This window comes from Patagioenas fasciata, chromosome 1 (assembly GCF_037038585.1).
Source record: "Patagioenas fasciata isolate bPatFas1 chromosome 1, bPatFas1.hap1, whole genome shotgun sequence".
NCBI classification, from domain to species: domain Eukaryota; kingdom Metazoa; phylum Chordata; class Aves; order Columbiformes; family Columbidae; genus Patagioenas; species Patagioenas fasciata.
The window spans coordinates 128,827,680-128,854,333 of NC_092520.1; the positions used below are offsets into that span (position 1 = coordinate 128,827,680).

Here is a 26,654-nt window from a genome sequence, read left to right on the forward strand (position 1 = left end):
GCTTAACTCTCGGCTGCCAATCAGCGGCAAGCCCGCCCCCCTCCCGCCAGCCGTTTTTCACGCCGTGAAGCCGGTAGCTACGGGCGTCCTCAGAGCAGTGCCGCGGCCCACGCCGCTCCCGCCCCGGCCAACCCGTCGAGGAGACGGCAGGCTGGCAGCTCCGCCCCGCCGAGCCCGGGTCGCATGGGCGGCGGGGTCCGGATACAGTCTGCAGACCCTCGCCTCGGCACCCTCTCGATCTTCAGGATCGAGCAGGACGGATGTTTCTCTGGATTTCCTACGCAATGCTTTACGATCTTCCCCTCCCCAGCCTGCTCCTCCCGCATCCCTCAGCAGGTGCGAGGATGCTTCCCGGGGCGAAGCACCGGCTGCCAGTTCTGAAGCGCCCACCAGACCCAGGTGTCCCCAGCCCTCGCCCCTCTCCGTGCACAGCCCAGATTTGCAGTGAGAAAGAAAATAGCAACTCCCCCGCACCGAGCCGCACCGCACCCCTCCGTAGCACCTGGCACGGCGGCCCCTCCCATTGGCTGCCGACCCCCGGCCCCCGCCGCGCCCGTGACGTCATGCTGCAGTGGCGGGGCGGGGCCGGGCGTGGAGCGGAGCGGAGCGGGGCTCGCGGAGGTACCGCGGCGTCCCTGCGCGCCGCCGCCGCCGCGGGAGGGAGGGCGTGGGCCGGGCAGGGCCGCGCCCGCCGCTGTCCGGTAGTCCCGGGCGGGCTGGGACCCGTCGCCGCGATGGGCGACCCTCGGCCCCGCGCCGCCGTCCTCCTCCCTCTCCTCTGCCTCTGCGCCGCGCTGCCCGGCAGCGCCTCCAACAAAGGTGAGCGGCGGAGCGCCGCGGGCACTGTCCCGGGCAGCGGCGGCGACGGGGCGCCCCTCTGCGACCCTCCAGCTGCCCCCTGCGACGGGGATGAGGGGCACGTTGGCTCATCCATCCGCCCCCGCGGTGGCGGTGCGGCTCCGCGCTGCCCGTCGCCTTCGGCTGACACGTTTTTGTCGGGGGGTCTCCGCAGTCCCCGGCGGCCCCGGCTTTCTTTGCCCCCTCGGGCGCCCTCATCCCATTCCCTCTCTTTACTTTCTCCATCTGTCTCCTGCCACTGCTCTTTTTTTGTTCTTTCCTCTCCTGCTAGCATTCCCCTCGCGTTTTCCCCTTTCCACCCACTTGTCTTGCTTTTGTTTCAGTTATCGCTATGTGGATTTAGGGTTCTTTCGTTTAGCATACTGAGACCCCTGTGGTCTCCAAAACACGTCCTCTATCTCCATCTTCCAATTCTAGTTCATCCATCTACAATCTGTCAGTAGGAATTATTGTGCAGTTTTATGTTAACTATGCTGGTTGCTTGTATAAAACAGCATTTTATGTGCTAAATATGTAAAAAAAACCCCCAACCCTAATGCCACAGCTGTAACGTTCTGAATGCAGATGTTCTTTGAACATGTAGAGCAATGGAGAAAGATGTGGATTTCTAGGTCTGTGTCTGTAGAGACAGGCATGAGAAATTCATCTGAGGGGAGTCAGTGTGTCAATAATCTGACAGTGTGGGAGAATCTGCAAACATGCAAGGGACTCAGGGGTCATCAGGGAATGTGACACTTAAGGGTGCCTTCTGTGCTTTGGATGAGGTCAGGCTACAGGGTGGGTGCAACGCAGTGCTGTGTGTATGCTGACATTGGCAGGGGCATTTATTTGTTCTGCTCTGGTGCTAAGGGGCCCAGTGGTGAGGCAAGGTTCCTTATGCTCTGGATTTTCTCTCTCCCTTGCAAATTTACACTCTGAAACATTTACCCACCTTTGGCAAATTATTTTATATTTACAGGAGCTTTCTTGGAGCTGGTAAGACTCTTTATCCTAAAAATATTCCCAAAATGTTTTTTGCATCTCCAGGAACTAATTTCCTGAGAAATCAGATTGTTGATTTCCAAGTTGCAGGTGGATGCAGCAAAGGATTTATCTCTCTACCACCAGCTTGTTACCCCAGCAACAGGGCACATTTGGCATTTGTAGCTACGTATTCCCACCTTGGTGCTGTGGTGCACAGGCTAGAGCCGTCACAGAGTGGAATCTGGTGGGGGCAATGGAGGGGTGGAACATGGGCACTTGCACACAGGAAGGATTCCACCTGCATACTGAGCAGGATGGATGTTTCTCTGGATTTCCTATGCAATGCTTTATGATCTTAATCAATACAGTGAAGGAGAAATGCCAGCCCACGCTCTTCGTGGCTATACCTGGCTGGGTCTGCCTGTTCTGCCCTGCTGGTGCATCCCTTCTCTGACCTGTCGTCCTGTCTGCTGGCCCACCACCTGGCTCCAGCAGCATCCCCTGGCCCCAGTTTGGTGAAGTGCTTTGTTGTAAGGGATACTGTTCCTTTCGAGTCAACACATCATGCCATACTGTTATGGTTTTAGAGGATACTGTGCTGCAGAGGATGAATTCACATATTGGAAGCAGTGCCCTTGAGGGGAAAGGCTTTGTATCCTACTTCCCACCAGCTCTGAGCCATGCTGTGCTCAAAATGTTGCTTGGTTGTAATAAATATTTGTCTCGAGGGGGTGAGAGAGTGGGGGATTATCTGGGAATGGTGGTTGTAACTAGGCTATGTAATATAATCTCTGAGGCCCATTTGGCAGGGAGTGGGCATGGGGGAGGGGTTTTTAATTTGTAATGATTTTTCTTCTCTCTCCCCTCCCTCTCCCTCCCCCCCACCCCTTTATTTCTCCCTTTCCCTGCCCCGGAGCCTGTGTGATGAAGATTAATTTGCTATTTCTGGGCCTGTGACATTTTTCAGAGCCTCCTGCTGGCTGCTGCCTCCATGCCAAGCCTGGCTGGGCTCCAGCCATCAGGATTAGCAAGGAGGGGCCAAGGGAATATGGTGCTCACCATGGAGTGGGGAAGGAAGGAGCAAAGGACTCTCAGAGTAGGTTATTACACATGTAGGATGACTGGCTGAAGGTGTGCCTGGGTACATGTGCGTAGATGCTGGGCCTTAGTCCAGAGGATGCTAGGCATAAGTGATAATGGCTACATGCAAGACTTGTCACCTGAGGACACCCCAAGGGAAAATGTGTCCTGCATCCTTTAATTATGGCTTCAATGAGCTAAAGGATTTAGCTTTTGGAATCTGTCTCCAGAATCAGGCTACTCCTGCCTCTCGATGTCATTTTTTTTTTTTTAACCGCTTCAGCTTTCCTGGGCACCCAGATGCCTCTCCTCACGTTTCCAATACAAAAGTAATGAGGAGACCAGAAGGAACACATTGTTTCTGATGAGGTCTCCCAAGATCCATGTAGAGTAGCACTGAAGAAAGATAACTTCTTTCTCCCAACCTATTTCAGACTTCATTATTTCCAGAGAAGAAGGTGGGGAGGGATGGTTGTTACCTGCCACGGGATGATATTCTGCTCTTTTCCTACTGAATCTGTTGTTGGCTGTTAACACATACCTGTGCTCCATCTCTTGCCCCAAACCCACCTCAGCAAACAAGCACAAACCCTGGATTGAAGCTGAGTATCAGGGCATCATAATGGAGAATGACAACACAGTCCTGCTCAACCCACCGCTATTTGCACTGGACAAAGATGCTCCATTGCGCTATGCAGGTAGGTAGGCAACAGCTGTGGGAAGGGTGGGAGGCAGGGGGAGTCTTATGAAGAAGCAGAGACAGGATGACATTCATCCCTGTGCTGGATTCCTTGTTCTGGAGGAGATCCCTAGTGAAGTCTGCAGGTAATTTGGGCACAGCTTGATTTAGGATGCTGTGAGCTGTTTCCCTTAGGGAGAGAAACTGAGGGTGGAGCAATCTACTTTTTGACGCAGTTCTGCTATTTCTAAAGATCACATGCACAGCTCTGTGTCTATGAGCACTGGAGGAAGCTGGAAGGGCACACTTGGTTGGCAGTGCTACATCCCTTAACAGTAAGCACAAATCCCTGAAACTACAGAAGAGGCTTTATGAGGGTTGTATTCTTGGTGCTTGCTTACACAGTGCCTGGAGCTTCCTCACACATCCTCCCTCAGCTTTGGGAGAGGAAAAGTTGTCACTGTGAGCTGAACTTTAGGATTTAGGTGACCCTATTGGCAGTGCCCTGTGGTACTGTGCGTATCCTGCATGCATGGGTGGATGAGACATCATGGTTCTTCATGCTTTGGCTGTCTATCTACAATATAAGGTGTTGAGAGATGCCAATGAGAAATAAGGTGCTTCCGCAGTCCTATGGCTGTGTAGCTCTAATAAATCTAGCTTGAGCCTTGTAACATCTTATCTTTCTTGATGCTGGTCAAGTTTCCTTGCCATGGGAGTGGTCTCCAGTAGAGGGCAAGCTGCACCATTAATGGCTGTAAGACACAGAAAGAGGAACTCCTAGGGAACCAAAAATTGCTCAAAATGAGAGGTGATAATGAGGAAGAAAGATGATTGTAAATTAGAAAAGAAGAAAATGTGACAAAGGGAAGCAAGGGGGCATAATGCGCTCTCCTCATTGCTTTTCTTTTCCCCTTCCTCTCTGCCTTTGTGGGTATTAGGTGAAATCTGTGGCTTCAGGATCCATGGGGCAGGGGTACCTTTTGAAGCTGTGATCCTGGACAAAGCTACAGGTGAGGGGCTGATCCGGGCCAAGGAGCCGGTGGATTGTGAAGCACATAAGGAGCACACATTCACCATCCAGGCTTATGACTGTGGAGAGGGACCTGATGGAGCCAATACCAAGAAATCACACAAGTAAGTCCATGTAGTCATTGCTGCATGTTACCAAATATGATCTGTCACAGAAACGCAAATGAAAATTGCTGTGGGAATGCTTCCTTTAGGCAGAAGTATTTTTCTCCAGCCTTGATACTATAACTCAACATGTCAGTAAGACCTAAAGACTGAGTCACATGACTGAATACACTAGAAATGAGGGCTGCTTGACAGTTGTGTCTGAGGGTGGTGTTTTATGTTGCTGCATATAGGCAGGAGGTCCAGATTACATGATCATTCCTCTTGTTCTTTCTCTGGAGTGGGAAACCATTGTCTAAGCTCCTGTGTGCCAACATTGCTGCATTGAAACCAAGGTCTCTTTCCTTATGCCTGCTTTTGATGGCTGGAAATCAGACTGGTGCACTTCAGGGGTGTGACTTACATTGAAATTTAGGTGGTGCATGGCTCCTAATCAGCCAATCAGTTCTTATTGATGTCTCTCTGCATCAGGGCCACAGTGCATGTCCGAGTAAACGATGTGAATGAGTTCGCTCCTGTCTTTGTGGAAAAGTTGTATCGTGTGGCAGTGACTGAGGGAAAGCTGTATGACCGCATCTTACGTGTGGAGGCTATTGATGGAGACTGCTCACCACAGTACAGCCAAATTTGCTACTACGAGATCCTGACTCCCAATATTCCCTTTCTGATTGACAATGATGGTAAGAATCGGCACCTGCCATGAGCACGTCACTCCCCTTTTCCTGCTTTGCTCCCTCTCTGCCAGTCCCATTTGCTGGCAGAGCTGTGCTATATGAATTTTCTAGCACTGCTGATCTTTCTCTCCTGGTGCAGAGGTCCAGCAGCCATTTTGTGGGATGCTGTAGCTTGTTATAGAGTGGCAGTACTGGTGGAACTCCACCCCTTTTTGGTTGTTTTTGTAGTTGATCAAAAATAAGAGCGATTTCTAGAAGGAACATCTTTGAGGAGACTGTCTTTCCTCTCCCTTCAGCTCTTTGTTTTGCTAACCAGGTAACATCGAGAACACGGAGAAGCTGCAGTACAGTGGAGATCATCTCTACAAATTCACAGTGACAGCCTATGACTGTGGAAAGAAGCGGGCTTCTGATGATGCTCAAGTGGAGATCCAGGTGAAACCCACCTGCAAGCCCAGCTGGCAGGGTATGAAACTTCCAAATACAGTTATGTCTTCCCTTTGCTTTTGCTGAACTCAGTTCTACTCATTGCGTTTGTATATACACATATAAATCTGTAAGCCCAAATATATGGTTCAGTTCTGGCACCAACCCATCAGTCCCATCTAAGGGGATAAGTCAGTTGCAAAGCCACTGAAAGACAATTCTAACATTGGAAAATCCTTCCTTGGATTACTGTGAACTGCTATGTACTTGAGACTGTATTCAATGTACATTGTTTTTGGAGCTGTTTATCTTGGGGATATTTGGCTTTTCAGAGGTGCTATATGCCTATGGGTTCACCTTAGTCAATAGAAATAAGGGAAAATCAACACAGCTAAATATCTGTTCTGCCTGATAAGAGAAACTGACAATCCAAGGAGTACTAGCTGTGGAAGTTGAGAATTTGGACTCTCTGCATCTAGGAAGTCTTCCCGTGCACTGATGCCAGCTGCATAAAGTTTTTTCAAGATGGAAAGGACCAAAAATCTCTGGTTCTGGGCTAGTAAATAGATGCCGCTTGTATGTGTGCCAGATGTTCTGGCCTTGGGTCCTTGGCTGGACTTAACCCCTATCTTTCACTCTTCTTCATTAGGCTGGAACAAAAGGATTGAGTACATCCCAGGTGCAGGCAGCCTTGCACTCTTCCCCAGCATTCACCTGGAGACCTGCGATGAGCCTCTGTGGAACATCCAAGCCACTGTGGAGCTGCAAACAAACCATGTGGCCAAGGGCTGTGACCGGGATAACTACTCCGAGAAGTCACTACGCAAACTCTGTGGTGAACTGATTCTTTCCTGGGCCAAGGGCAGCTGTGCCACAGCACCCTGCCCCTTCTCCTAGAGGGGTTCACAGTGGTAGCTCTGTGCCTCACACAGCAGAGATGCTGGGGGAAAACATTCCTCGCATCTGGTGTGATTGGTGGGGCTGGGAGGACATGTAGCTTGCATGCTGCATTGAGGGGCAACGAGCACCCTGCCCATATTTATAAGGGTCTCCCCATGCTTTCCTTGCTGGGAAGCCAGAGGTTTCTGTTCACTGACACAGTATGCAAAACCTGTGGGACTTGCCTCAGCACAGATGGAAGAGTCACCAGCCTTCTCCAGGCAGGACAAGGCCTATAGGCAACTCCTCCTCTGCCTGTGCTCTAGCACCCTCTCATCTGTTCCCCAGTTCTCAGGCTCCTTATTCTCCCATGCTGACATCCCTGACTCCTTCCCTTCTCCGTAGGTGCTGCTTCAGGAGAGATTGACCTGCTGCCAGTGCCTAGCCCCACGGTGAACTGGACCGCGCGGCTCTCGGTGCACTACAGCCAGGACAGCAGCCTCATCTACTGGTTCAATGGCAGCCAGGCTGCCCAGGTGCCTGTGGTGAATGGGCTCAATGCCCATGAGGGGCTGAGTGACCACTTCACCCTGTCTGTATGGATGAAGCATGCTGTGGTCCCTGGCAAAGGCAGGCGGGAAGAGGAGACAGTGATCTGCAGCACAGTGCAGAATGGTGAGACACTTTTCCTGGGGTGGGGACACTTCTGCCCAGTGCTTCTAACTTGTTAGAAGGGATTATCCCAGTAGGGGGAAATCTCTTGTGTTCCTGAGGGGGATCTGGGCAGGGGAACACAGCTTCTTCAGGTGTCACTTTTTCTGGGAGCAGCCAAGCCCACTATGAGCAGTCAGTGTAGAGTGCCAGTTGTGCAGGCTAGTGTGTGCTTCTGGGCTCTGGCTAGTGAGACTGCTCTAAGGCATGATACATAACTCACTGTACTTGTCCCTGGCAGAGGATGGCTACTCACATTACTCTCTGGCTGTGCATGGCTGCCGGATTGCTTTCCTCTACTGGCCATTGCTGGAAAGTGCAAGGCCTGTGAAATTTCTCTGGAAGCTTGAGCAGGTGAGGAAGCATTTGCGTCTTCCCCATGTCCCTTCTCCTTCTGCCTTTTGCTGATCTCTTCCTCTGCTGTCTGATGTAGGTCTGCGATGATGAATGGCACCATTATGCCCTTAACCTGGAGTTCCCCACTGTCACACTCTACGTGGATGGTGTCTCTTATGACCCTGCCCTCATCCATGACAATGGCCTCATTCACCCCCCACGGCAGGAACCCTCTCTCATGATTGGAGCCTGCTGGACCGGTGAGTGCCCACTCCCTGAACCAAGCTCAACCCACATGGGAAACAAGAGAGTGGAGGGAGATCCAGAAGAGGTTGAAACACTGCCCAATAAGAAATGATGCAAAACACGTTGCAGCCATCTTGCTTCCTTGGCACCAAAGCCAATGTGGCTTTTTCCCTCCTTATGGCCCAAACCAGCAGGCCACAGTAATAATAGCTCAGGGGCAAGAGTCATTGGCAGCTTCATGAACAACAGCAGTAGAATATGTGATGGATAATAGGCTTTTAGGCAAGAGGAAAGTTGAAACTGTACCTCATTCAGGCATTGGTGTTTCTATCAAAAGTTTTCACTAGAGTAGGCAGTACTATTTGTATTGCTGGTTGTATTGATGGGGATATCTGTGTCCTGAGGCTCTCTATGAAGAAGTCACAAGTCATTCTGTAGAGGAACTGGGTTGGAGGGCAAAGATAAGGTCAGGAACATAGTTAAGCCACTACCAGATCAAAGCCCATTTTATGGAGATGCAAGACTGCATTTCCCAGGTCTCTCAGTTCCCCTGCAAGACTGAAGCAGGACAGAACTAAAGGAATTTGCCTGCTGCTTGCCTTCAGTCCAGCAGAAGTTTCTAGCAAGATCAAATATTTAGTACTGCTTCTCCCAGGTCAGGGATCTTCCCACAGCTCTGTGTCCCTCTATCAACTTTTTGCAAGCAACAAATATTAATCAGCTTGGGACACCCTCCTGGAACCATCTGAGTTTCAAAGGGATGTTGAGAACATGGCTTGTTGCAAACATGGTTACGACCATGTTCCATAAATAAGAATTAATTCCCAAGTGATTGGAAAAGGATGAAAAATCCCCTATGCTTTCTCCCTTTTATCAGTTACTCAGTACAATCTCACCATCTCTTCATGAGGGGAGCTCTGCCTTCTTTCATCTGTGATGTACTGTCTCTAGGGTTGAAGGGTGCATTGCTTGGCATATGACTCCAGAGCTGTTCTTTTGGACTGACCAATACAAACACTTGTGTAGATCCTTGCCTGACCCTGTAACTACCCTCTTCCCATGTCTTATTGCTTGTCTGAATGTTCTTTTGCAGAGGAGAAAAACAAAGAGAAAGTCAAAGGAAATGAGAACTCCACTGATACCGTACAAGGTAGGGAAAAGAAAGTGTATAGTTCTCTTCCCCTCTTCACCATGTATGACTATCACTTCTTGCATGGTGCCTTCCTCATACAGTTCCCCCAACCCTGTCCTGCTACCTTCTGCCATCTTGGGAAAGAAAACCCTTATTTGGCAGTTTGGTCCTTGATACCTTGGCATCTGTGGAGCATGAAAAGGCTGACAGGAGTACTACAGCCTGCTTTGAGAGACAGAGTATGCTTTCCATGTGGAGAAAGAGTCCTCATGCCTGATCATTAAAGTTGGTCTCTGAAGAACACAATAGCCATTAGAGACATCAGGAGATGTCACCTCATCCCTAAATACATGTGTAACATATAGCTTATTTTAAAAGCCCTCACAAGAAGCAAAGTGAGAAGGGGACAAGAAATTGTTTCCATCTGGCATTCAGCAGTTGGGCAGAAACTTCTCTACGCTACCCACCATTCACTTCCCTAGTCTTTCTGTTGGCCTGTTTTTCTCACTTTCCTCCATCTGAAATTCAAAAAATTGTCATCTCCTTACATCAGGATCCCCCATCTTCTTGTTGTCTTTGTTTTTCCATGTCCTATGCACACCTCTGTCTCTCACTACCTCTCCTAACCTCACTGTTGCCTCAGTGTTGCTTTTGTTGCCTTGGCTTTTCCATGCCCCATGCACCCCTCTGTCTCTCTCTACCTCCCTTAGCATCTGTATGTCCCTCACACTGTTGCTTTTGTTGTTTTTGCCCTCTTCCTCACCATGTCTCTCACACCGTCCACCTCCCATGTTTCTCTCAGGAGATCCTCTGTTGATACACCACTACTTCCATGGTTACTTGGCTGGCTTCACTGTGCGCCCTGGTAGCTTGGAGAGCCGGGAGGTTATTGAATGCCTGTATGCCTGCCGTGAGGGGCTTGATTACAGTGACTTCGACAGTCTTGGCAAAGGGATGAAGGTATGCCCATCTGCCGAGCTTGCATGGGTCTCCTCCACGTTCCTCCCCAGCCTTGCATCCCAGGACTTTGCCTGCTTCCCCACCTCAAGCAACTCTCCACTTTTCTCCTTTGTGTTTCCCTTAGCGTGGACTCTTTGTGTTTGCCAAGGAACCTTGAGTATTTTCTTCTCTTCCACCTGCAGGTTCATGTGAACCCCTCTCAGTCCCTGCTTACCTTGGAGGGTGATGATGTGGAAACCTTCAACCATGCAATCCAGCATGTGGCTTACATGAATTCACTGCGCTTTGCTACCCCTGGAGTCCGGCCACTCAGACTCATGACTACGGTCAAGTGAGTGGACAAAGCAGCACCTCCGGATAAGTTCAGCAAGAGGGTTACCTCTCTTTTGACTAAAATAACACTCCTTCACCATGTATTTTAATTCTAATTGATGGTCTCCAAATGGGTAAAAGTCTTCCTGAAAATAAATATTAGAGTATCCAGTATCCAAACAGTTACTGTAATCCTGGGTCCCAGGATCTGTGCAGGCAGCAGGTATGTGGGCTGGTTTTCATTTTCTCTGTGGTGTGTGTGGGTATGACCAAGTCACCTGAAACCCAGTGATGTCATTCCTACCACACCTCTCTGTCTTGCACAGCAGACTGTAGGGAAGCTTGAAGAAGACTACCAGAAAAAGGATATTCCTTTCACTGGCAGAAATGGGCAGCAGGTGTTCTTTTACGATATTGCTGGTGGAAGCTTGGGCCAACTGATGCTTTCTACTGCTCTCCTTCAGGTGTTTCAGTGAAGAGTCCTGTGTCTCCATTCCTGATGTGGAAGGTTATGTTGTGGTGCTACAGCCTGATGCCCCCCAGATCCTCTTGAGTGGCAATGCCCACTTTGTTCATCCTGCATTAGACTTTGAGGCTCCTGATGGGGTCCCCCTCTTCCCCAACCTCCAGATCTCCTGTTCTATTTCTCACCAGGTAGAGGCCAAGAAGGATGAGAACTGGCATGGTACCGGTGAGTGGAATACAGAGTGAGGTATAAGAGACAAACTGGAAAGACGTACAAGAGTTGCTGTCCTGCAGAGGAAGTAGAGCCCCTCATTACACTCAAAATAGGAGAGAATTTACAAATATAGAAGCAAGGCACATTGTCTGTCAATATGTAGGCTAATCGGTTCTTATCCTTTTCTGCTCCTCCCTGTACTTTTTCTATCCACACAGTGCCTTTGCTTCACTCTCTTCTCCTTTCCCAGGCTGCTCATTCCTAATCCCTTTTACATTTTACCTACATTTCCCTTTATTGAATCCAGCACTGGACGGATGTCCTGCCTGTTACCCTCTCTACTCCTGCACTTACTCAGTCTCATGCTTCCTTCTCTCCTGCTTTCCGTATTTCTCAGCTCCTCCAATCTCTTCCTGCATCACTTATTCCTGTGAATTCCCCAGTCAGTTTCCTCACACCCTGTAATATCTTGTCCCTTAATTTCTCTCCATCAGGCTCAGATTATTTCTCTGCACTCTACATTCAACATGTACTTTCACTTCTTTGTATCTCTTCTGTTAATGGTATTTTTTGCTCATAGTTTTTAATTTAGCAATTTTGGCTTTCCTCATACAATGATGGGTTTCTTGACTCAGAACAGGTTGGTCTTAGCCCTGCTGAAAGCAGTTAGTCCTTGAATCTTTTAAAGAAGATCTCGACAATTCTAACCAGCAGTCTTGAGACAGGGCAAAGCTTTCAAAAACACTCAGGGTCTGGGAACGTGTGATAGAGCTGTTCCTAATTTGCACACTGTCAACAGAGTCCTTACAGCCAAGATGCGTTAGCGTGATCCACTCTGACAATATTATGTTGTTCCAAAATAAAGTGACTTTATTATGTGCATAAGTAATGTCATTAGAATCAGGGGGACTCCTTCAACAAGTAATTACACTGTCAGTGATTTTACTCAAGGACAGTGCTAGCCAGAGAAAGAAGTTATTCCATATGATGTGAGCACTTTTAAGTAAGTTGGTACCCCTGCTTTCATTGATGGCTGTCTGACTTTCTGGCCCTGTCTTCTTTCTGCTTGCACCTCAGTGACAGACACACGAATGTCAGATGAGATTGTGCACAACCTTGATGGCTGCGAGATCTCATTGGTAGGAGATGACTTGGACCCAGAGAGGGAATATCTGCTCCTGGATGGGGCACTGCTGCAGCAGCGGGGTCTGGAGCTTGTTAACACCTCTGCCTACCTGACTATCACAGGTATGTCCTCTCCTTGGCTGTCTAATTACGCTTCTTTCACTGCCTGTTAGGCATTGCTGGGAGTAGCACTTAACCCAATGTTAAAGATGTGTGGGTGTACTCCGTGAGACTCTGAGGTGTAACCATTTGTTGAACTCCTGGCTTTTGGAAGCCCCAGGCCACTTCCTTGGGGAGGTGGCTCCTCTGGTGCACAGTACTAGGGCATGGTGTCTGAGCCCTCACCCAGGCTTATATCACTCTTCCTTGACTTACTCCTTGGGGTCACATGTTCCCACGTGCCAGCACTATTTTGCATTACATGACTGGAGGACAGCGTATTCCACAGGTTCAACTGGTACAACACTATTGTACTCTCCAGAACTTAACAGGGCTGTTGCTCTTCATCCTTCTTTCCCTTCTACTTGTTTTAGCAAGCAGCGATTTCATCAGGTCCTTTGCAGCCAGCTCCATCTCTGCTCATGTCCTAAAACTAATGAACCCAGCATTGCCTTGGATTCCTCTGTAGCTGCTAGTTGCTACAGGGTTACGATTCCAGATGACTTTGAAGCAGGAGCCTCCTCACCCCACACCAGTTCTCTCTTCTTGTCTCAGGTGTGGAGAGCATTGCAGTTTACGAGGAAATACTACGCCAGGTCTCATACCACATCAACCATGGCGCTGCTCTTTATGAAAGAAAGTTTCATCTGTCCTGCACTGAGATGAATGGACGCTACTCCAGCAATGAGTTCACTGTTGAGGTACAGGATCAATATCTGCACATATAGGTGCTTGTGCCTCCATGGTAGATGGGAATACACACAATGTAGAATGTACCATGAACACATGATTGAGTCTCTCTCGCTCTGGTCTTTCTGCAGATGAATGTCCTCCACAACATGAACCATGCTGCTCATCCTAACCACATTCTGAATTCCCAGCAGTTCGTGCACCGAGGCCATCATTTACCCCCAGAGCTATCTGGGCACAGTTTGGCAAGCACCCACAGCAACCCAAGTATGTAACACTATCTTTTGGGTTTATTCCTTTGCTGTTTTTCTGATATCCTGGTAGAACAGGCAGAGGATTCCTTTCAGGCTCCCTATACCCATTTTATTGAGTTCCCATTATACTGTCCTTTCCTACTTATCATTATCAAATGGACTGCAGTCTCTGTCAAGTTGTGTTTTAGAGCTTGGTGCAACAATCTTTCTCTTTTGGTGTGTTGTATTCTTGATGTAGAAGCAGTCTGAAATCTACACCTAAGAAGGCCTAAAAAGAACAACTGTAAGCTGTTACAATTTCATTTGCACACCTTGCAAAGGTGCTATGTGCGCTTGGGTAATGTAATTTCAGAAAGAAGCTTCAGCAGCAGGAGGGAAATGAGTATCAAGACTGCCACTGCTCTGAAAACAAAACAAAAGATGATGGAACCAGGTGGTGGTCCACAAGGCAGAAAAATACAGGAGATGGCACCACGCAGACAAGATGCTTCTTGCCCCCAAAACAGGAGAGAAGCCTGAAAGCTAGACTAGATTTATTGGTTTGTGCTGGCAGCCACTGTGCTACAAGCATGACCACAGTCCAGCTGGCTCCTCCTAAGCTGTGAAAGCTCTAGGACTGTTACAGAGGTCCCTGTGTTGCTTTTGGCCCCCTGATGTAGGGAACATGGAAAGTACCTCTGGTGCTTGTTTTTGCTGCAGCTTCCTGCAGCAGCTGATCCCAGGCTGGTCCAGTTCTGCAGCTGGCACTGAGCCACTGCAGGGACAGCCCATGTATATTCTGGGAGAGCACCAAAATCCAGCCTTTGCCACTCCCTTCCCGAGCTCTTGCCGACTGCAGCAGAAACGTTGTCCCTGCTGTACAGAACTACCTAGAACAAATCCGTGGAGAGCCCAGGTTTTGCAGAGGAGGGGGTTATCTGGGGCCTCAAAGCTCAGCCTGCAGGGCTAGAACAAAGCAGTGGAAGTTTGGCTCAGAGTCTTAGGTGAATTTAAAGTTTTCTTCTACGGAGAAGCCAGGCTTTGACCATGGCACTAATTAGAAGGCCATCATAGCCCTCACCTCTGTCCCACATGCGAAGCAGACTCCTTTTGGCTTCCTTCTATCTTTACTGCTTGCACGGAAATTACACCCTCTAAAAATCCTTGTGCCCTTAGAGGCTCTCTCCAGCACACATTTCTCCTTTCCAAGAGGGGGATACAAATTGCTGCTGTGCAACATTTTCTGGTGACTTCTGTAGATAAAGATGTGCAGGCCAGGCTGACATCAGAGGACACCAGGGCCTAGGCTTCCTGGAAAACCATGCAGGCCCCATGCAGATACAGCAGCTGAAGGTGGGAACTGCCTGTGCCCAAGGGAGCAGAAAAGTCAGGACAAGTTCCTGCCTAAACGAAAAACCCAAGCTCTGCCCAGAAACCCCAGTTCCTGCAGGTCAGGTTGGAGATGCATGTTTCTGTGACAGATACTAACCACACCTTCTCATTTTCTTTCTCCAAAGTGGTTCCCAGTGCTGCCACTGTCATCATTGTGGTGTGTGTGGGCTTCCTGGCGCTTATGGTGATCCTTGGCATCCTGCGCATCCACTCCTTGCACCAGCGGGGCATGGAGCAAGAGGTCCCTAGAGCTGCTGAAGGGGGGCACACAAGCACTGGAGGCAAAGAGGGTGACATGTTCTGGGATGACTCGGCCCTCACCATCATTGTCAACCCCATGGAGGTGAGGATTGGCTGAGGCTGGGCAGCTGGGTTGCCAGATCCTTCTTAACCTATGTCTCACCTCCCCAGTCCTACCAGAGCTGCCAGGAGAGGGCAACAGAAAGCACCAAGGGCAGAGCTAGTGAGGGCATGGAGGATGAAGATGACAGCACCGACTCAGAGACACCCGACTCCCTGGACAACAACGATGTGGATGTCTGACACATCATTGGCAAAAGTGATGGCTCTCACCCCTGCTAGGAGCTTTAAAACACCAGTCCAATGGATCCCCCCCAAAACATATGGGTGGAAGGAGGAGTTGTCTTACTTTGAACTTCTTCCTTCCCCAACTGTGTACACACGCGCTCCTCCCTTATTTGTCATCTCTGCCTCCCATGTTCTTTCATCTTCTGTCATTCTCATTGTGGACATTCCCCACATTATTGACCCCCCCGCCATGTGGCTCTCTAGAAACATGTGTTAGGGCAATTGCACATGACAGTGGCACAGTTCAAACTACGATGAGGAAGGAGGGACTTGGAAAGAACTGAAATTTGGAAGGAGGAGCCAGCCATAGGGCTCAGAGTGGGGTCTCTCACAACCCCTCCCCAGGTACTATATATATATATATTGTATATTTTTTCAATGTTGTTGTTTGAGGTTTATTCTCGTTTCATGAAAAAAAACCACTGCAGCTTGTGTCGCTTTGTAAAATTGTCGATACGCCTAAACTAAATGAATGAAGGTAAGAAGAATGAGGAAACAAAGTGGATTTTAAAATAAATGGATTTCAAATAAAATGTTCAGGGCTTCTGTAGTTTTTCACTACAAGCAGAGAAACAGCCAGTATAGCCTGTAATGTGAGACTGGAGATTGTCTAGAGCATGTATTTACTGAAATCACTGCCTTATCTCAAGGGCTTCTTAGTATATGTGTTGGAACAAGAAAAAACACAACACCCATAACCCTACCCCCCACCTTTTTAAGAGTCAAAATACTCTTCGTAAACACCATGTAGCCCCAGAACACAGGGCTACGAACCCACAGAGGAACAGAAGGCCTATCAGCCTGTCACAGGCAAGTGTAATGCAGCAAACTGAATTCTTGATTACAGAAAAAAATAAGGCTCTTTCCATACACTTAGTGTATCATCAACAGAAACAGGCCAAATCCTCAGATTCACCCATCTTTTCACATGATCTGCCTTCTTTACCAGTATAGAACAGTACTTTCACACTAGGGTGTCTAGCTTGTATAATAGCAGAACAGCCTCAGTACTTCTGAGGGAAGGCAGTGTCCTCCTCTTTCTGTTGGAAATGGAAGGGATGGAAAAACAACAGATATTGGCAAAGCATGTCTGTGAGCCCAGTAGTAGTTGTTCATGTAGTGCTTCATAGCAGGTTGTGCTTCTTCCCTTGATGTACTTGGTCTGATTAGTCAGACCCTGCAAGACAAAAAGAGGCTGTCAACTGCCTGACACATCTTGGGGCAAAGGCTGCAACATGTTATGGACCCAAAGGAAGATTCTGCCATAGGACATTGACTGGTAGCCAAGGCTGAGGAACTCTCCTTTCAGGCAAGAAGGCAGCACAGCAGGTGAGAGTGTAAAAGCCCCTCTGAGGGAATTAAAGGTCTCAGCATGAGATCTCTGCTTGCTACAGTTCTCTCCGCTCCAGCCTGTCTTCACGTCCAACTGTACCCACATACGGTTGTGACTGGGTGCAAAAGAAGTGAACATGCTAAGACCGTCTAAGATACTCTTACGCTTTCTCCTTTGTCTCCTTGCCAGTAAATTCCATGCCCTTGTTTAATACAAAGAACTTAGAGCAGGCACTGTCAAACCAGTGCCCTGACACCTTGAAACACCAGAATAATTCAAGTCTCCAGAAAGAAGAAAGGCAACATTTTGCACATTGGAGCAAGAAACTTTGCACAAAATAGTCTTATGTCCCAAGCATGCTATGCCTGACCCAGTTCTGATGTGCTATGAAAAGCAGCACCTCTCAGAGCAATGAAAAAAACTGAGTCTCAGGACCATGAAGTCCCTGTATCTCTAAACCAGCCTCAGCCAGGTGCTACAGCATGCTCACAAGGTGGAAGAGGCCAAATGTATGATGAGTTCATAGGTAGCCATCATGATAGCTGTGTTTGGGATCTGGCGGATCAAGTGAGCCAGGAGCCCTCGGTATAAAGCCAAGGGTCCCTCTTCATGGACCACAAGCTGTAGAGTCTGTATAAAGGAACGGTATCGTGACCCTTCTTCTCGCAACCGTGTCCGAATGACCTCTGGAGAGACAAAAAGGGAAGTGACATTAGCAGATGGATGCTATAGGCATGGCATCTCCCATTGAGGGGAAAAGAAGCAAATAGAGCGGACCCACTCACCATGTGGATATGCAATGCATGAAGCACATGCTTTGGAGACAGCAGCAGCTCCCATTAGTCCGAAGAAATCATGGCTGTTTGGTGAAAGTGTGAGTGGTGGGGAAAGGGAATGATGGCTGTTTCTCAGCTGCTGTTTGAGTGCTTCATAGATGACGAAGTGTATGATGGTCTCCGACACTCCAGCATAGGAGGCAGTGATACCACGGTAAAATCCACGAAGGCCTTCAGTACGGTACACATGCATGGCACACTGGAGTGCATTGCTGGTCATCTCCCCCTTCATCCTGGAAAAAGCAAGGACGGTTAAAATGGCATACTGCTCCACTGACCTAAAATGCTTTTGTGAACACTATGTATGAGTCTTCCCCAGCATGCCTTGAAGACTATGTTCTGATGGCAAGTTACACACCCCTACCCAACCCCATGCCCAAACTAGTCCTGATCTGACATAGAGTGGCTCTGCACTGCTAGCCTGCCTTACCTGGCTTCCAGCTGCATCCTGGTTTTCACTAACCAGATAGGGTTGGTGAGTGTTGAAGAGGTAATGCCTGGAGAACAGAACAGGAAGACAGCCATAAGCACCAGGATCACACTGACAGTTTGTGAGGAGGTGCTGATCTATCAGCTCTCCCACTTCTGCTTGGCAAGCAGCAGGCATTTGCAATTTGAGAATGACCTTGAGGTCCCATGGGAGAAGAGACATTTAAGGCAGACTATTTAATTCTCCTCCTCCCCGATTCCAGCCTTTGTCTGGGGGTAATTAGCTCCTCTGCCTCCAACCCTACTACAGGCTCTGGTGTTACAAAGAGGCAGGAAACAACGGGCTAAACTTGCAAGAGTGGAAGACTTTGTTAGAGAACTGGGATATATCAAGAGAAATCATTCTGTGAATGGTCTAAATTACACACTGCCTTCTCCCTTTCACAGCTGAATGGAACTCTTTTCCTGATAGCAGCTGAAGGGCTAAAGACTAGATCCATTACTTGAAGAGATGAGCCTAACAAGAATGAAGAGTGAGAAAGTGGTTTGGTTATCCAAGGAACTCACTGTTCCAGGTGTGGAGGGAGAAAACTGCAGAAGAGAGAGCAGGACTGATGGAAGCAGCAATGGGGAAGGAATTAAATCCATTTACACTTACAGACAGAAAGACCCCTTGGCTCTGATTTGAGACAGAAGAGACTCACCTGCACAGGCTGCTGATAGCATGTGTACTTTCTTGGACTCTGGTACAAGGACAGCATTAAGCCTCTCCTTAACACCAGAATAGGCAGCAAAATATATAGCCCTGGTTAGAAAGAAATACAGAAGAGGTTACAACTCATCTATGAGGATCAGAGATGGCACTGCCATGGGAGTCTCACCCCAACTTTTCTTACTCCCAGCACAGGTTTGTCCAATGTGACATCAGACACCATCTATACTAGACCAACAGCAATCACCTTATCTTACAACTATGATCAGGAAGTCCAGAAAATGTCTGTGTGAGGCAGTCCTGTGGCACAATGAGCACATGGCTCAGACTGCTTTCAAAACGTGGAGCAATAGCTGCCATGAAGGTCCTTTAAAAAGTGTATAGGATGAGCTATCCTCAGGGAGCAGTACTCACCGGGAGGGTGCAACCCCAACAAGGTTTGGACCCAGACCTCGGAACAGGGATCGTATGCCTTCCTTCTCAAGGATGGCCCTACAGAAGGACATAAACAGAGAAATCAGTAGAATAACTAAGCTGGGGGCTCTGCTGTTCTTCAATACTTCTTGTATCATCATCTCCTCACCTCCCGTGTTATCCTTTTCCTGCCCTACTCTGTCCTTCACTCATTTCCTCCTTATCTTGCTGACACCAGCACTCTGGGCCTGATCAAACCACTAGCTGAGAAATTTCTCACAGTCCCAAAAGCTGCCTTGCAGACTTAAGAGTTCAAAGCACAGATCAACTGCAAGAAGCAGACGTACCTGTGCTCTGATAGAACTTCCTACTGCACTTGTGGTTTCCAGATCCTCATCTCAAATGTTACTTCCCTCTCTCTCTCTCTACCTGATGTCCAAACCTTCACCTCGGTGGTCCTAACATGCACACTGCCCTATCCTACTCACCTCATCAACTTGAGCATTCCAGGAGACGGTGGAGTGGGGTTCATCAGCCTCACACTCATCCCTGGCAGGTGTATCTCTGAGAGGCATAGAGGGCGCAGTGTCAGTTGGGATGACTGCAGACGTGTCTTCACCACTTCCAGGGGACATGTCAGGATGGCTCCAGCTGTGCCACCACATCTAGGGCATAACAGAATATATAAGAATGAGCCCTGTGCAGGAACAGGGCAGTAATTCTGATCTTGCTCGTCCACAACCTCTCCCCTCTAGGACAGAAGGTTAGGTCCCCCAGCCTGCGTCACACATGGCCTCCTGCTCTGACACTGATTAATGTAATAATGGCTTAGCTTGTGACTTTTTCTGGCAGCCTCACTCTGAAATCTCACTCAATATTTGAGACAAACAGTCCCAAGTCCATGGGGACTCATCAGTCCCTCAGCTCAAAGCTGCTGATCTTTGAATTCAGAATTTCCCAGAGCAAACATTTCTGCTGCCCAACCTTGCTGCAATGCCTTCTGCTGAGATCACCAGGCACTGTCCCTCACACCTCCCCACAGTAGCACTGGCTCAGAGAGGGGCAGCACAAAATTCTCCCACCCCTCGGCCTGCTTGTATCTTCAATCCATAACCTACATTTGCAAGGCTCTGTAAGCAAGATCTGTATTTTCTACCAACAGTCAGGCTCACCCCCAGCTTGAATTGCTTACTAAAAGCAGACCCTGACCTTCAGCAGACAGAAGCTATTTTTGGAACTCATGAACCAATCAGCCTAGTCACATCCCAGTAATGCTGAAAGGACCTGTATCTCCGTTCTCCCTTTCTGCCACCCAGGGACAAGTCAGAACCAATACGTTTGGTTCTCAGCCCTTCAGATCCTTGGACTCACAAGTCTGTTATTCTAGAGGATGCTCAGTACCTGAAAGACTGTTTTGAGATGAATTTGCATGGAACAACCATGCAAGAGGCTTTGATGAATGGACAGTTGCTCATATCTGGTACAGCCAAACTCACTTCATTTCACAACAGATGGAGTCTTAAAAAAAACTCGCTCTGCTCCAAAGACAGAAAAGCCAACCAAAGCACTACAAGATACCAGAGGACAATCCAGTGTATCAACAGAATTACATATGATAGCATAGGACACCAAAAGGCCAGATTTCTGAAGAATTATTTTGAAAAAGTCTATATAGCTCAGTGCACACATATATTGCTCTCACAGCCTTTGCTCCTAGGGCTTCATTTACTGTTGCCTGTTGGTTAGGATTAAAACAAAATAAAATAAAAGGACGCCTGGATGCCTATTGCAACGAAGCCCAAGAGCTTAAGATCCGGCAGCTAGAAGGTGATGCAGCTACTGATACCAGCAAGTAGCAACTAGTTATGCTACTCCATTACACTCATGCTGCTTTGTCAAGCCCTATGCAGATATATGCATTGGTGATGACTTGCAGAGCAGCTGATTAGCAGCAATTTCCCTCGGGAGATACGATGAGTAGTGGGAGTCTGGGATTAGGTAAAACACAACCAAAGAACTCAGCTCAGGCTCAGAAGACAACAAAAAGCAAAGCAGTAAACGTCTCAGCTCAGGTTCTCTGCACGAACAAGCTCCTCAAACACAGACACCAAAACAGTCTACACAGCAATCCAGGAGTCACATGAAGCAGGACCTTCTTTTATAAAAGCCATGTTGATTCTTCCCACGTAGAACACATTAATTCAGGGGTCTAACGTTCCTGTTCTTGACCATGGTTTCTACTAATTTGCCTGATACAGGCTCCATACTCACAGGCCTGTTGTTTTCTTGACCAGAAGTGTAGTTTCCAGTTCAGGAGAAAATTGAGTACAGTGGTGACAGATCAAGATGTCTAAGAAATCTGAATAGAGCAGTGTCAACTTCTTATCTAAAAGCTGAGGAAAAACTACAACAGGACAACATTTAGAGAAGCAATTGCCTGGACACAACTTTATGTAATGTGTTCATAATATCTCATTCCTCCAAGAAGTCCCCACCTGAGCATGGCCAGGATATGAAATGGAACCCACACCTCCAGTAGATATACAAATTTCCTGAGTTAAAGTTTCTCAAGATACTGATATGTATAGATAATAGAAAATAATTTTAAAAGCAACAGTAAGAGTTAAAGAAATTGTTACTCCTTAGCGTGGTGGTCATTTAATCAAAGTAAGAGAGTCTGAGGTGAGGGAGGACCTCTAAGCCACCATGGTTCAATGGCAAGACTAAGGAAGATTTTTCAGAGAGCAGAGAACAGTGACTAAACAAAGCTAAGGAAATAAAGTGTACCAGTTCAAAACTAGAAGAAATCTCAACTATGATGTCTTATCACATAGTACATGATGATATAGCTGCTCACAATATATGAAAGGTAGGTCTCAAAAATTCTTCTGTATGAGGAGAAATGGAAAATCACACACTCTCATCACAAAGACATGAAATGTTTTTCATTCCAATACTAATGAAGGCAAAATTAAACAAAATCTAGTCGGAACTAACATTTTAAAATCAGCAGGCACAAAAAACCCATGGCCATGGATATTAAAAATAGCTGATTGAAGAGACTTCATACCTTCAGATTTAAATGCTTAAGAAATGTTAGGGGCCTGTGGAAAAGTCCTAATATCTAACAGGATTTTAAAAAAACACTCTATTTGTAGTAATTTATGCTGATAAGTTATATGGCCTGAGATTCATGCCAGAATAGAATTATGGAATCAGATCACTATAAACTTAAAAAACACTTTGTAGTAATCAATGCAGGGGAGGGCTATATATAATATTTTTTTAAACAAAATGAAAATAAATGCCGGATTCTACAAAGTTGTAACATACTTCAGTTCTGCAAAAAGTGAGCTTGATATCTCACAAGAACACACTTAGAACCTTAGCACTCTGTCTACAGTATAGATGCTAAATGGATCAAAATCAGACCACAAAATCTCAAAAAGAAGGGAAAAAAAAGTAACCCCCCACTCTTTCCCTGCCCTGAAACCAGTTGTCAGTAAAGAATCAAACAGCAGTGCTCCAGTAAGAGTCTAGGAAAATCACTTATAGACTAGATGCAACAATCTCCCATCTTTCCACCAACAGGCAGGAGGTAACATTTTACTTTTGATAAATTCCATTGGTGACAAAGATTGTCACAGTACTGAGCAAAGCTGCAGTGACTGGCAAACAATGAAAAACACATGGACCTAAGCAGTCACCAAGGGTCCTTATGCTGGGCTTAAGCAGACTGGTTTAAGAAAACAAAAGCCCTGAAGTCATTACTCCGGAAGCAGGAACAAAAGCAATTCCTGCAAAATATGATGAAGAACAACAGCTGACAATCAGTACAACATGTACTCCCAGAGCAAAGTAGTGGCAAAAAGATCTTACTTTCATATTTCAAAAGAAAAACTGGAAAGTTTGAGATGGCAGAAAAAGAGGATTAGTTGAGAGAAACACAAAAAACACTATTAACATTTTTTAATGATCTGAAAAGGGTGTGAGAACATGCACAGAGGTGACAAGATTTTCTGGTAATTCACATTTTAGCCCTTACTCAGGCTAGCCAAAAATTGAGATGGCTTGAAAATCATCATTTAAGAATAGCAAAGCTAGGTCAGACAAATCTTCAGTTAAACCAGGATTCTGCCTAGGACACAGGTAAATAAAGATCACCTACAGAAAAGCAGGAGAAATACTAGTGTCCACAACACTCTCCCAGCTTCCTGCAAATTTCAGCTCAGGAACTTTGTCAGCCAAAAATGTTACATTGTATTTAGTAGCTTTCAACACTTTATTTTTCATTAATCTTTTAAAAATGCTTTCTGGACTCATAAAAAAACTTGTATTTTTTAATATCCTATGGCCAGGAGTTCCACAGTTTAACTGCACACTGTATTAAAAGCTATGTTCTTGCATTAGTTTGGAACAAACCTCTCACAAGTTTCATCTGATGATCCTCAGTTCTTGTACTAGAACATATCAAGCAAACAACTGTTCTTTCATCAATGAGATCTGTTTAATTAGGTGAAACAATAATATTAACTATATACTGCAGAAATCATTTGAACTTCTTATTAATCTCTTGTTCATCTTATCTCCCAGGTTTTAATTAATTGTAATTCAAGGATTACTGCTTAATGGGTGAGGACACGATACAGACTGCCAAAGCTCCCACTAGCAACACTCCTGTCACTAGCCAAACTCTCTGTTTTTCAGGAGCCATAGTGGAAAATGAAGGTGACAAAAAGCTTAAGAAAAAAGTTAAGAAATATGAATAAATATATTTTAAAAGGCTAAGATGCAGTGACTATATAGTTCAAAGAATAAATTAATAAAAGAGAACAATACAGATAAAATGACAGTGGCAACAGAGAGGGTAAGTACATATACAAAGATCAACATAGCACAACAACTGCACTAGCTGCAGAAAACTGGAAATCTGCTAATTAAGGGCAACTAAATTATGTGTTTTATTGCACATGATATAACGCAGACCTCACCATCAGATGGACTTCAACAGGCTTGTGGAATTTGGAAAGGGATTAGGTGGCTCTCTGGACAAGGGGGTTCTGCAGTTACTCAGAAAAGCCCAGAGGATCACAATATCTTCCGGTTTAGGACATCATAAACTTAAAACTCACTGTTTTGAGACTTAAATTACACATGTTTCTTAAAGACAGGAAGGGTGAAACGCAGTGCAAGAATGGACTTGCTCGAGGGCACACTGCGAATTCACAGGCACTGCCCTGACGGAGCTCTAAACACCCGGCCCACCAGAGTCAGCCACACTATTTAAAGCCAGAGAAGACATGCAGGAATCTCAGCCATGCGATGGTGGAAGGCTGGCTCTTCTGCTAAAGACAAGGATGCTCCACCATTTCCTCCACTGAAGAGGCCCTGTGGTGCCTCTCATTCCCTCGTTCGGCACCTTGCTTCCCTTGCCCGCCATCTCCGGTAAACTCAGCCTGGATAATATACCAGGTGAAGGCTCCCACGTCTCACAGGGAGGCTCCCCTTCCCTTCTTCCCGAACTGCACAGCTACAGGTTCACCGTGGCGGCCAACGCGCCCGCATTTACAACTGGCACAGCAAAGCCAGCGCGGGTGAGGATTATGGGGCACAGGCAGCGTCTGGCCGTGGGGCAAGGCAGAGTGTCCTCTTCGCCAGCTCTCTGGCAGCTGCTAAAGGATGTGTGCCCCACAGTTCCCGGCACAAAATGCGGCCGCGACCTGAGGCCCGGCCGCAGCGAGCACCGGGGCAAGCCGTCGCTGTAGGCCTCGCTCCTCAGGGGCGGGCAGGCCGCCCGCAAGCCAGGGCGGCAGCCGGAGGGGACACCCCGGCCCGGCAGCAGGCGGGAGCACAGGACGGGTTCGGAGCTCCCCGGGGAGAAGGCGCTGTAGCCGTGGGGGCCACGCCGACCCGGGAGAGGAAGACGGCCCGCGGGTCCGGCGAGGCCCCGCGCCCAGGGCAGCCTCGGGTCTCCCCCGGCTACGTGTCCCGGGGCAGAGGCCGGCGTACCCCGGCCGCCCCGCGCGGGAATACTCACCCTCCGGCGAGCAAGTGGAGCAACGTGCTGTGCTGCGGCATATCTCGGCGCTCTGCACCGCCTCCCGAACCCCACCACCCCTGGGCCGCCATCCGGCCGCCCCGCGCATTGGCTCCCGGTCGGCCGGAGGAGGAGCCCGGGAGGCCGCTGGACCGGGCCCGGCAGTTGCGTAAGCTGGGTTGGGGACGTGCTGCGGGGCCGCAGCTCCTGACATCCCGGCGTGTTCCGCCTGATGGACGGTGCCTCCCTGCCGTGTGTTCTCTGGGCTGAACCCAGGCTTCGCTCCTGCTGAGATGCACTCCCTGCTCCGTGCTTTTTGTGCTCTCGTTTCTCTCCTTGCAGATTTTAGCCTGCTAATACAGCTCCTTTTGGCCCAGCCACTCAAGGCTCTTTCATTAAAAAGACCCGAAAGAAACCTTATCTTTGTTTTGCAAGTGGGGAGACCAAGGCCGAAATGGCAAAATAGTGTCTTTGAGATCAGCTTGTGGAGAAGTTGATGGGTCCAAGAGCAGAGCCTAGTCATTCCTGAGTTTTATCCATGCTCTGTTGGGACCACAGATGCTTCCTCAGATGTTTGGTTTTATATTAAAACAGACCAAATATTTCAGACAAAAAACAAAACAACAAAACCAACTAACCAAAAGACACCACACCCACACCCCCCAAAAAAAAACCACAAAAAACAAAAACCAAAAACCACAAAAATCTCTGAACAAAATAAACCCATGATTTTGAAGTTCGAAGGATCAGTATGTCAAGGATGGGGAATATTCAGGCCCAAAGGATCCTTTGTTGCTTTTGCAAATGAAAAGTTTCAGATGGTGTCGCAGTTCACAGAATATCATCTTCCTTGGAAAAAAGCAGAATATACATCAACATCATGCTATTGCCAAAAAGGCACACATTGTACCAGTTTGTATGGGTAGAAGGATAGTCTGTAGGTCAGATGAAATAAGCTGTCAGATCAACTCTATTCCTGTGACTTCTGTACTCACAGAACTGAGTGACACAAGACTTGAGTGTCCAGTGAGCAAAGCTGCAACAACTGGCAAATAAAAAAGTGCATGTAACAAAAAAACTGAGCAGTCATCAAGCCTCCTTATGCTGGACTTAAACAGACTGGTTTAATAAAAACTTGTAATGCTTCTACAAAATAGGCAAATGTGGGAAAGTGAACCCACAGAAGGGAACAACCCACCTGGGTCATCCAAGCAGGGGGACTGAAAAAATTGCATTGTGTAGGAATTGAGGGAAACATGGCAAATGACTTCAGGCACCTAGAAAGATACTTCAAAGAGGAGATTAATAATTATCTATGGTGGAGAAGAAAAGAACTATCAATAGTTCATGTCACTACATGGGCAGTGATGGGAACACTAGTAAAAAGATTGGCCTTCTGGTCTGTGAAATGGAAAAATAGATCAAAGATACCAAGAAGTTGCAAGTATTTTTCACTTGTCTTCACTGTAATTTTGGCTAGGTGAATATCTTAAATAGCACAAATGACATGTGGGCAAAAAGTCATTCTACATTTCTAAGCACTTAGGCAGAGTCAATGCTTTCAGACCAGTTAGGCTTGACTAAATCAATCCTGTGATGGCTGGAGAACTGGCTGAAGAAATGTCAGACCAACC

At 47.5% G+C, this 26,654-nt stretch overlaps 2 protein-coding genes across 3 annotated transcripts; one reads left to right on the forward strand and one right to left on the reverse strand.

Annotated features, from left to right (window-relative positions):
* Positions 1-329: 329 nt before the first annotated feature.
* On the forward strand, positions 330-15,792 carry CLSTN3 (calsyntenin 3). Its single transcript, XM_065849881.2, has 18 exons — positions 330-819; positions 3,477-3,599; positions 4,522-4,717; positions 5,189-5,397; positions 5,708-5,857; positions 6,467-6,652; positions 7,102-7,371; positions 7,649-7,761; positions 7,841-8,003; positions 9,083-9,139; positions 9,924-10,081; positions 10,264-10,412; positions 10,858-11,084; positions 12,150-12,320; positions 12,912-13,057; positions 13,178-13,313; positions 14,797-15,014; positions 15,083-15,792. Exons 1-18 carry the CDS (start codon positions 345-347, stop codon positions 15,212-15,214), a joined length of 3,279 nt encoding a protein of 1,092 aa, XP_065705953.2. The 5' UTR covers positions 330-344; the 3' UTR covers positions 15,215-15,792.
* LOC136108250 (solute carrier family 25 member 36-like) lies at positions 15,761-25,249 on the reverse strand. 2 transcript variants are annotated; one of them, XM_065849894.2, is made up of 8 exons: positions 25,021-25,249; positions 21,255-21,387; positions 19,472-19,648; positions 18,984-19,061; positions 18,562-18,662; positions 17,859-17,925; positions 17,378-17,661; positions 15,761-17,278 (listed from the first exon to the last, which is right to left on the reverse strand). In XM_065849894.2, the coding sequence occupies exons 1-8, from the start codon at positions 25,232-25,234 to the stop codon at positions 17,079-17,081; spliced, it is 1,254 nt and encodes a 417-aa protein (XP_065705966.2). In that variant the 5' UTR covers positions 25,235-25,249; the 3' UTR covers positions 15,761-17,078. The 2 variants fall into 2 exon arrangements, with proteins under 2 accessions (XP_065705966.2, XP_065705974.1); XM_065849902.2 differs by lacking the exon at positions 21,255-21,387 and having other exon boundaries at positions 25,021-25,178.
* Between the last annotated feature and the right edge of the window lie 1,405 nt (positions 25,250-26,654).

Excerpts from the sequence above, each read along its gene's own strand:
- LOC136108250 (XM_065849894.2), bottom strand. The coding sequence starts at position 25,234 with ATGTCAGGAGCTGCGGCCCCGCAGCACGTCCCCAACCCAGCTTACGCA. Across the intron at positions 19,062-19,471 it reads GGAATGCTCAAGTTGATGAG|GGCCATCCTTGAGAAGGAAG; the intron begins GTGAGTAGGATA and ends GTCCTTCTGTAG. Across the intron at positions 17,662-17,858 it reads AGGATGCAGCTGGAAGCCAG|GATGAAGGGGGAGATGACCA; the intron begins GTAAGGCAGGCT and ends TGCTTTTTCCAG.
- CLSTN3 (XM_065849881.2), top strand. The coding sequence starts at position 345 with ATGCTTCCCGGGGCGAAGCACCGGCTGCCAGTTCTGAAGCGCCCACCA. Across the intron at positions 8,004-9,082 it reads GATTGGAGCCTGCTGGACCG|AGGAGAAAAACAAAGAGAAA; the intron begins GTGAGTGCCCAC and ends GTTCTTTTGCAG. Across the intron at positions 10,413-10,857 it reads AGACTCATGACTACGGTCAA|GTGTTTCAGTGAAGAGTCCT; the intron begins GTGAGTGGACAA and ends GCTCTCCTTCAG.